The sequence below is a fragment of the Crocodylus porosus genome, unplaced genomic scaffold, assembly GCF_001723895.1.
Source record: "Crocodylus porosus isolate Cpor-Errol unplaced genomic scaffold, CroPor_comp1, whole genome shotgun sequence".
NCBI classification, from domain to species: Eukaryota; Metazoa; Chordata; order Crocodylia; family Crocodylidae; genus Crocodylus; species Crocodylus porosus.
In genome coordinates this window covers 16,350,518-16,360,326 of record NW_017728931.1, presented here as the reverse complement: position 1 = coordinate 16,360,326, position 9,809 = coordinate 16,350,518, and the positions used below count along the sequence as shown (strand labels likewise).

General features: G+C 45.4%; 1 protein-coding gene across 2 annotated transcripts in view; it reads right to left on the bottom strand.

Moving 5' to 3' along the window:
* The window catches only part of LOC109316317 (zinc finger CCCH-type antiviral protein 1-like), a 41,672-nt gene extending 37,519 nt beyond the window's left edge, over nt 1-4,153 (bottom strand). The window contains exon 1 of one of the 2 annotated variants that reach the window (XM_019544273.1): nt 3,785-4,153. In XM_019544273.1, coding sequence (XP_019399818.1) covers nt 3,785-4,065 — 281 coding nt within the window. In that variant the 5' untranslated portion in view covers nt 4,066-4,153. The remainder of the gene's footprint in view (nt 1-3,784) is intronic. The other variant, XM_019544272.1, reaches the window with a different exon arrangement.
* Nucleotides 4,154-9,809: the final 5,656 nt, after the last annotated feature.

The window sequence follows — 9,809 nt, the reverse complement described above, 5'->3', positions numbered from 1 at the left end:
AAATGGCCGGCCGGAACAGACGGGGCAGGAGTCCGAAGGAGGGACTCGCTGCCGCGGAGACTGAGGCTCCAGGAGGGGCGCGTCTTATGGTCAGGTGCGTCTTATGGTCCGAAAAATACGGTAAATCAATAAAATACAGGCTGTGAACCTAATAAACGAAAAGCATTTAAAAAACTCCACACCATAGTTTTGCATATGGTGTATATAGACACCCAGTACATTTTCTTTAAAAGGAATAATCAGAAAAAATAGATTTGCCAATTCTTCTTATATAGAAAATTTCCCTGCCAGGGTATCATAGTGTTTTTTCTTTCTGGTGGGGTAGATGTACAAGCCTGGCCGAATTATCCTACACATGAAATATGGTTGAAGGGATGAAGTGAAGTGACGACAGGGAAGGAAAAATAATGTCACCATTCAAGAGTGTGGGTTGTAGCCGTGTTGGTCTAAGGACATGGGCAGACAAAGGTCTTTGGGTAAATCTGGTATCTTTTATTAGACCCGCTCAAATAATCTGACATAGTATTCAGATTCACAAGAAGAGTTCTTTCTAGGCTCTTTGTTCAGCTGAGCAGGCTTCCTATAGTGGATGTCATCACTTCCCATCCCTAGGGCTAAGAATTAGATCACATTCCATTGTCACCAAATTCAAGTTAACCCTTCCAAGTCCTCAATTAAGTTTAGGATTCACAAGAAAGTCTTACAATGCTTCACCAGGGCAGGAACATCAGGTTAAAGTTTTGGGGCCTCAAGAAACAGAATATGTTAAAAAACTTCAACTCAAAAGGGCTGTTAATCCCAGCCCTGTTAAAAATTTGCTAATCTCTTTCAACCTCCTCCACTGCTTTCTGTGATCCAGGCTGAAAGAGAGTAATCCAGAGAGTAATTTCAGCATAAATGAAAAAAGCCAAGATCAACTTGGAAACTTGTTTTTCAACACAGTTTCAACCTGGAAACAGACCACTTGGGGGCTTTATCATGTTCTAATGATTTATTTGGACCCTTGAATGTTTTATTATTTCTAATGTTAGGGAGTAAATTAAACCAGGGCAAGTGATAAAGGTCAGGTTGGCTTGTAGTGGGGGAGGGATGTTTATGCTGTTGTATGCAATGTGCATATTGGTCCTGTTCTTTATTTGTAAACTGTATGCAATGTTGCTTTGGTTTTGTACCAGGATTTCACTAAAGTGCCTTCAATCTCAACTCTGAATTAATCTGGGTAATTCTCTCATTTATTTGTATTTATAGAAGATGGAAAGGACTGATTCCTACCACCACCAATCCCCAGAATGATACACATTAAAAATCTTTAAGTGCTTTTTATTTTTAATCTGGAAAGTTTTAAGCATTGTTTTCCTTCATAAAGAAAACCTAGATAAAAAGATTACAGCCCAATTCTAACATGCCTGGGGAGGGAGGTAGGAAACAGGTAGTTTTCAATAAAATATAAGTAAAGATTTAAAGAAAGACATTAAGATTTTTCAAGATAAGAAAAAAACATAGGGTTCCCTGTCTGGATTCTAAACCATACAGATAAAGCAAGAGATTGACCAAACACAAATGTGTCTTTTAAAGGGAGAAAATGCTATCAACGAATATGATTTCCAGAAAACTTATGTATGTTAATAAGGTTTTAAAAAGTTAAAAGCAATAAGGCACTCCCTCCTGTAAAATAGCAGGTTCAGTACTGGCCCCTGCCTCTTAGCTATGATACTGTAGTATTATAGAGGTTTAAAAGAGTCTTGCATACAGAAATCCCCATAGGGTAATTTCCCTTACAGTTTGCATAAAGAAATCCCTCATAGGGTAAAAGAAATGGGATTACTTATATTAGAAATCAGAGGAACAGGAATATATAAAATAATGAAATTAGGTGCAGAACACTATTCTCTCACAGCAGAACTGAATAAGGGGACACTCAATCAAGCCAAAAAATGGCAAGTCAAAACCTGATCAAAAGAAATTGCTTCTTTCCACATAATTTATGATTACACTGTGAAACTCTGTTACCGGATGTAGATGAAGTCAAAAACTTAGCAGGAGCCAGAGGACTGGACTTTGTTTTGGAGAGAAATACCCAGAAATCAGTTATTCAGTTGATGTTGCTATTTTAATAAAAAATGGGAAATAAAAGAGTCTCATCATGCAACTATAAAACCGATTTAGCCACTAGAGTTTAGAATGAGCCCTAGGGTGGGGGTAGATGATGTGGCATTGGCCTTCTGCCAGCTTCCTGTGCTTCCTCTCAGCTTTCACTTCTGGGTACAGCTGAGAGACAAGCTCTTGGCCCAGATGGCCTAGGCCAGTGGTTCTCAACCTTTTTTGTACCAGGATCCATCTGTAAACATCAATGGCCAGTCCCAACCTAGTGCCCCTCACTCGCAACCAGCTGCCCCCAGGTCCCACCCCTGTAGTGTGTCGGGTAGGGGTGGTCACAAGCAGCCCCTTGCAGCCCAGAGCTCTGCTGGCCTGCAAGGGAAAAGCACACAGTTTCCCACATTTTTCTCCTTTAAGGGAGAACCCATTTTTAAAGTTTGTTCATGACCCTTTCATATATTCTTGCATCCTACTTTTGGGTCACGACCCACAGGTTGAGAAATGCTGGCCTAGAGTCTGATCTAGTAGACCGCTTTCTACCTTTTTACTCACAGGCATCCCTAAGACCCTCTGTGCCTGGGGCACCAGCTGGCCTCCAGCAGAACAGCCCAGGGGTTTTCACACCATGGATGGGGTAGTCGGATGTTTGGCCCCAGAACATTTGTGTCAGTGACCACAGGATGCTGGGATGTGTGATACTACTTCAAGTGTCCCTGCAGGAACATTCAAGGCTGGACAAAGGAAGGGCATCCAGCACTGGAAAGCCCATCTAGCACCTTTGCCAACTTGGTCACCTAGGTGTCAACCCTTGGGCTCAATCCTCTAGAAGTTGTGACCCTTTGGACTCAATCCCCTAGAACAGTGGTTGTCAACACTTTTTGTACCAGGGCTCATTTGTAAACATTGATGGCCTGATCTGACCCAGTGCCCCTCACTCCCGACCTGCTGCCCCATGCCCCCGAGCCCCCAGTGCATAGGGCTGGGGGTGGTGGAGTGTGGGATGGGGGTGTCCCAAGCAGCCTCTCGCAGGCTGGGACTCTGCCAGCCTGCAAGAGAAAACCCACGTTTCTCTCCTTTAAAGAAGAATTCAGTTTTCAGGTTTGTTGATCCATTTTTCCAGTTTGTTCACGACCCTTTCATATATTCTTGCCATCCACTTGTGGGTCGCAACCCACAGGTTGAGAAACACTGTCCTAGATGTCAGCACTAGGGCTCTGTCCCCATGAAGATGTTACCCTTGGGCTCGATTCCCTAAAAGATGTCACCCCTTGAGTTTGGTCACCTAGAAGATGTCACCAATTGGGCTCAACCCCCTAAAAGATGTTACCCTTGGGCTTGATCCCCTAGAAGACATCACCCTTGAGTTCAGTCCCCATGAAGATGTCACTCCTAGGTTCAGTCCCCCAGAGGACGTCACCCGTTGGGTTCGGTCTCCTAGAATTTGTCACCTTTGGGCTCGATCCCCTAGAAGGCATCCCCCCTGGCTCAGTCTGCTAGGAGACATCAGCAAACACAGGCTGCTCCTAGCAGAGCCCCTAGGTCTCGGCAGGCCCGCCGCGGGGGCAGCACAGGAGGCCGGCGAGGGGGAGCGGAAGGGCCCGGCAGAGCTCAGCTCCCCCGGCAGCCCCCGCCCGGGGCCGCCCCCCAGGGGGGCGAAGTCAGAGGCGCCCCGCCCGGCCGCACTCACCGCACGCGGCACCTGCCCATGAGGTGCAGCTTGCAGAGGTGCAGGCGCTCGCAGCCCTTGCACTCCTTGCGCACACAGAGGCGCACCGATGTCACGGCCAGCACCCGGCAGGTCCCGCCGGCCTGCTTCAGCAGGAACCGGCCCGGCCCCGCGTCCCTCACGATCCGGTCCAGCTGTGACTCGAGCAGCTCCACGTGCTGGGGCAGCTCCCGCAGGTCCAGGCTGCCCCCGTGGGCGCACAGGGTCTTCGTGAGGAAGGGCCACACGTCGCGGTCCGACATGCTGGCGGCTTCCCTAGGCCCGGGCTGTACTGTGCTCGGCTGTGTGGCGGGAGCCGCCCCCGGGCCCGACCCGGCCCGGCTCCTCCCCCGTCACTGCCCGCCGCTGGGAATCGAAACTGAAGAAGGCAGCGGCTTGCGCGGGGCGGGGCGGGGGAGCGACTGCGCTCTGCCTCGCCGCTGCCTCCCCCTCGGAAACGCCCGCCCCGTCCTGCCTGCGGCTTGTCCCGCCACCCGGCACTGAACTTGTGGCCTCGGGGCGCAGGGAGGGTCTCTCTGGGCAGTGCCCACTTGGAAGGGGTCGCTGGCCCCCGTGGCACTCTTGTTATGAAGCCTTGACCTCCACTACTGTCCCCTTTGTGTTAGTATTTGTCCCAGGGAATCAATTGGCATCTTTCCTGTAGCCAACCCACCTGAAGGAGGCCACTACGTTCCTTGGTGGGTCTTGGCCCACGTCACTGAAGATGACAAAGAAACCGGTGTGCTCAGTGCCCCCCTTTATGCCCTGCTTTTGGACATTTGCTCTCAGCCCTGCTTTGGCTTTTATTTGTCACATACCCCCTCTGTGAACAGGCTAACCCTTGGCCTGTGGGCATACGGCCTGCGTTCCCCATATGTGTCAAATAGGCAAGAGGCAAAAGAAAAAAAGCTTTACCGCTCCATCTGCAGACACTTCCTCAGCCTGATGAAGTGTGTTTGTGCCCAAAAACTTGAGTTGGTCTAATAAAAGAAACCAAGTTTACCCAAAGAACTGAGAGAGAGACTTTCTTCTTATAGCCAGCTAGTAGGGCTGTGTGAAATTTCACCAGCAGTTTCATTTCGATGCTCTTTCAACTTGTTTTGAGCTTGAAACAGCAAAATCGAAATGAAACTGAGAACTTGAAACAGCCTCAAAACAAAACAAGGCAAGTCAAAACAAGGAAACAGAAACTAAAGTGTGGGGGAGAGGAGTGCTCTCATTATTGACTGTATAGCTGGCCTGTGACTTATCTATTCCTGAGGTCCCTTCCAATCCCAGTGCTCTGGGAGAGGGATGGAAAAACTGCATAAAAGGCAGCACTGTTGAACTGCCCTGCTTTCTGCCTTGGTGTCAGTTGAGTAAGAGTGCACTTTAACACACACACAGCACCACCCAAGTCACGAGGTTTCCTTGTCAGCAGCTTGAGGTGCAGTTTTCCTGAAATCCTTGCACCTATCTCCTTGGCAGCTGGCAGGCTTTGTGGCCTCAGCAGGGACTAGCAAGCCTGCAGCTTTCACCCTGCTGCACCTTAACACACAGTGTCACCCATGTCACAAGTTTCGCTTGTCCGCAGCTTGAGGTACAGTTTTCCCCAAACCCCTGCACCTATCTCCATGAAACTCGGTGGGCTTCACAGCCTCAGCAGGGGCTAGCAAGCCTGCAGTTTTGACCCCACTGTGGCTTAACACATATACATGACATGAGTGTTTTTGCTTTCAGGACTTTGAGGTGCAGTTTCCCTAAAACCCCTGCACCTATCTCTTTGAATCTTAGCAGACTTCATGCCCTTGAAAGGGACTACCATTCCTGCAAGTTTCATTCAAATCAGGCCAGAAATGACAAAGTTATAGGCTGTTTCGAGCTACTTCCCCATTATAGCCTATGGGTGAAACATCGAAAAAGCGAGCCTACGAGTGAAATGTTGAAACAGCATCAAAACAGCAAAACTGTTTTGACAAAATGAAACGGAACAGCAGTTCTGAATTGAAACAAAACTCGAAATGAAATGCTACTCCATCGAAACTTCAGAATGCTGGTCAAAACAGAACAGTGCCGTTTCACGCAGCCCTACCAGCTAGTCCTTCGTCTCTTGTGGTAATTCCTTCTTGGCATGTGGGGCTGGGTCAAATTTTTCTTGTGTGAATTGCAAAATGTATGTAACATGTAGCAGAGGCCTTGAGAGAGGTAGGGAGGGAGAGAGACTTTCCTCTGAAGGAAAGGAGAGAGAGAGAGATGTCCCAGTAAAGGAAGCGGGGGGGATGAAAGGGAGAAAAAGGACTGTCCCTGTGAAGAAAGGGTGTTTGTGTGAGAAACTCCTGATGAGATCAGTGGCCATTCAAGAGTTCTTCACTTGACCATTAAAATCTGGGGGCCATCTTCCTCTAGCCAGCACTCCCTTCCTCCTTCTCCCCCTACCTCCACACAGCAATGACCAGATGAGCAAGACTACCCAAGACACAAATGTGGAGTTCAAATGGGTTAGAGGAAGCAGCAAGAAGAGGAACAAGGCACAGAGGAGCCAGAGGAAAAAGAGATGATTCATGTGGGGCCAGATTAGAAATTTCAACTAAATTCACAGGGGAAAGGAGAAAAATGCAGCGTGAAAAGGTGAAGCAAAGTAATGATAAGACAAACGCTGCTCAGGCACTGAGGAGGTTTGCTTGTATTTAATTGCCTATATTTTCAGCCTTTAGAGTTCATATCAACAAGCTGGGTTAACAGCATTCATATGATTTGATACAAACTGCTTGACCTACCTACATGATCTGAAATGATGCAGCTGCTCTTTCCTGTTTGTCTTGTGAAGTGTTACATTGCAAATTGCAGAAACTCAACAGTCCCAGAAAAAGATGCTAGCTTGCCTCTGACTTTGTTTTTCCCTGTTACAAATTAAAGTTATACAAAGACTTCTGTCTCACTGACCTTGCCTCCCTGATGCAGTCTAATGTAAAAAGAGTCATTTAAACCTAGCAATGGATTGTGGGAGGTTAGGAGGAGGAGTGTTTGTTACATTGATTCTGCTAAGAGCACATGGTTCAAGGGTGGGTTGCATTCCAGAAATGCCTGTGTACCTTCTCCGGGTGTCTTAAGAAGGTATTATTTACTACTGGTGCAGCAGCAGAGGCAAGAAACAAGGCAAAGGGGGCACCTGAGTCATACTGAGCTCCAAGTGAGGGTATCTGAATCCCAAGACCTCTGGGCTTGGGCCTGCATATAGGACGCCTGCCAATGGATTTGGGAGTTTCTGAAGTCCCAGGTGAGAACCTGCAGTGGAGGATGCTCTCTTTACCACCAGACGTGGTGTTTAGAATGGTTGAGCTCTGCTTGCTCAATCCATATGTTTAAAAAAAATACTGGCAACTCCAAATGCTAAAACAATCATGACTGGGCCATCAAAAAGGGTTACTTTTATTTGTCTTCTGTATTTTCAGGTTTTATGGTTCCTAGCAACAAACCTTTCTCCACAAACAGGAGTTTTGACTTTTATTTGAAATAAATGAATAAAAAGTGAGATTCTCACATAATCAGAAGCACACACAAAGTATGAGCTATTTTGCAGTTTTGCCAACTTTTGCAATTTGTTCCTGATAAAATCTGATGATATTCCTTAAAATTTTTATATACACCCCGCTGCTCCCCACAGGTAATTTTCTCATAATTACTGGGAAATAAAAACTTTGAAAAATCAAAGTGCTTTTGAAAGATTAAAAACACAGAAGAAACAAAGGAAAATAAGTCAATGTATCTCTCTGCAGATAACTAGCGAGATTGGATTACAAATAAAAGACTTTTTATCACATAAATCTGGGCTCCTGACATTTGAATGCTTGGAGTTGACTGCTATTCGTGACAAAAATCACTAGGATTTGAAATATTATTGTTCTGCCATGCTCTGACAAGTAGGCAAAAATGCCTGTTTCTAAATTGAGTCCCCTCCACACTTGTGTTATTGTCAGCAGTTAAAAATCCCGGGTTAATATGTTCCCACTGTAACCTCAGGCTGTATTTTCACTGGACTTTATGTTCAAATGCCCTGTTATTGCATTCCTAACATTGTAGCTCAGCTAATGGCAAGATTAACATGTTCTAGCCAAAGATGTTTTAGCTGAGCAAATGACATCAGCAGGGATTTTCAGAGGGGAAAAAGAGGTCAAGTACCAAAATTCTATTGCATTTTAATGGTGTTTGTATTTCAAGCTCCTTTTGGCTCCTTTGAAAATGACTGTTGCCATTTCATTTGGTTTGGTAAGTTTTTGAAGGAATGTTATTGAATCCCTGTCCCTGGACGTTTTAAACTTCTGTCATGACTTCACTAGTTATTCTCGATCCTCCCTCAGAGCAGAGGGATGGACTAAACTGGTCTTAGATATCTGTGGTAAACTATACAAATGTTGTCAGTCAGAGCATTAATGGAGCTCAGCAAGACACAGGGGACTATCATGAATCCAGGTACTAGTAAACTACTGCTCTTAATCCTAGAATACACCAATCTCTCTCAGGTATTTGGTAGTATACACAATATATACACAGTTACTTCAGAGGCTATTCCCAGTAGGCACTTCAAACACTAGGCACAATGCCAGACCTGGAAAGCTTCCTTCTCAGTCTTCTCTCATGCAAACCAAACAGGGCAGAGACTTTTGCCTGGGCTGGCAAACTCGATGTGGGAGAGGAACTACTTAATAAGTTCGATTTTATTTAGAAGATTGACTGTTTTCAAGAGTGAAAAAACAAACCTTCTGAGTCTGCCCTTGAGCGTCCAGAATCTGTTGCTACCTGTAAAAGCTAAATGATCCTCCAGAAAAAAAAATCTAACGGGCAGGGACAAAGACAAGATCTCAAAATGGCTAGCATGCTATTGTGGTTTGAGAAAGGTTTGCTGGTGCTTGATACAGACTATGGTTTTGTTGTAGTCTTTCTGATTTAGGTGTGTAAATATTATAATAATGTTAGAAATATTATTAAAAATGCATTATCAATAGTGTTGTTAGAACAACACAGCTGCCAGCTCTCCCTGTCTCCCTCCGTGGAAGAAGGGGGGTTGGAGATTGAAAAAAAAGCTACTAAGGGCTCTTTGTATTAAGGTATCACTCTCTCTTTGTTCTGCAAATTTACTATCTCTTTGTTACACTAAATCACACTTCCTTTCATGCCCCCTACATTTCTCAGGCTAGATAAGAGTAATTGCCATCTTGTCCTTGGGTTTGAACTTCTTGTAACCTAAAGTACTTTCTGAGCAAGCACAATTAGCTAATACATATAAGCCTATCCGCCCCGCATACTTAAGTAGTTAATTATAATACACATGCGATGTATGACGTGACGTCATTTCATATATGTTTATATGAACCGGAAATGAGTTGTAAGAGTTCCTGCTTCTGTACACGTGCTCAGGAGAGAGGGGATAAAAGCCTGCTAAGAAGTGTTCCCCGCGGGCAGAGAGGGTGGTCTTTTGTCTTCTCTCTCTGACCCTATTTGCAAATATATACCTTTTGTATCACCAACAATGTGTGCCTGAAGGATCATTGAGCCTCCAAAGAAACGAACCGTGATTTTTACATCAATAATGTGAGAGCCAAGGATTTTCGTGGCTGATACCTTTCACTGAACAAACTGCCTGGTTGGGAATGTGATGCATTCTTCTCCAGGTCATAATGTTATAATAATGTTTGCCTTGATTTCCCTGATTAGCTTGTAACCAGGGAAAGAAGGAGTTAACTTTGTCAGGAGATAGACCTGTGGGAAGCTGCCAGGGGGCTGTATTAGTGGGGAATGGGCCATCAAGAGAACAAGGAACTCATTTCCATATGAAGACACAGCATGGCTCCAAGTAGACTCTGGCCTCAGCTGTTGTGACTCCCTGCTGGTTCTTGTGTCAAGGAAAGACTTGATGCAAAGGCTGGTTGGTTAAACAAGCTTGGTAGAATGCAAGGAGATATGCATCTTATGTACTAACTAAATAAGATATATACAGAGAACAAGCTTTTGTAAACTTGAATTCACTTAA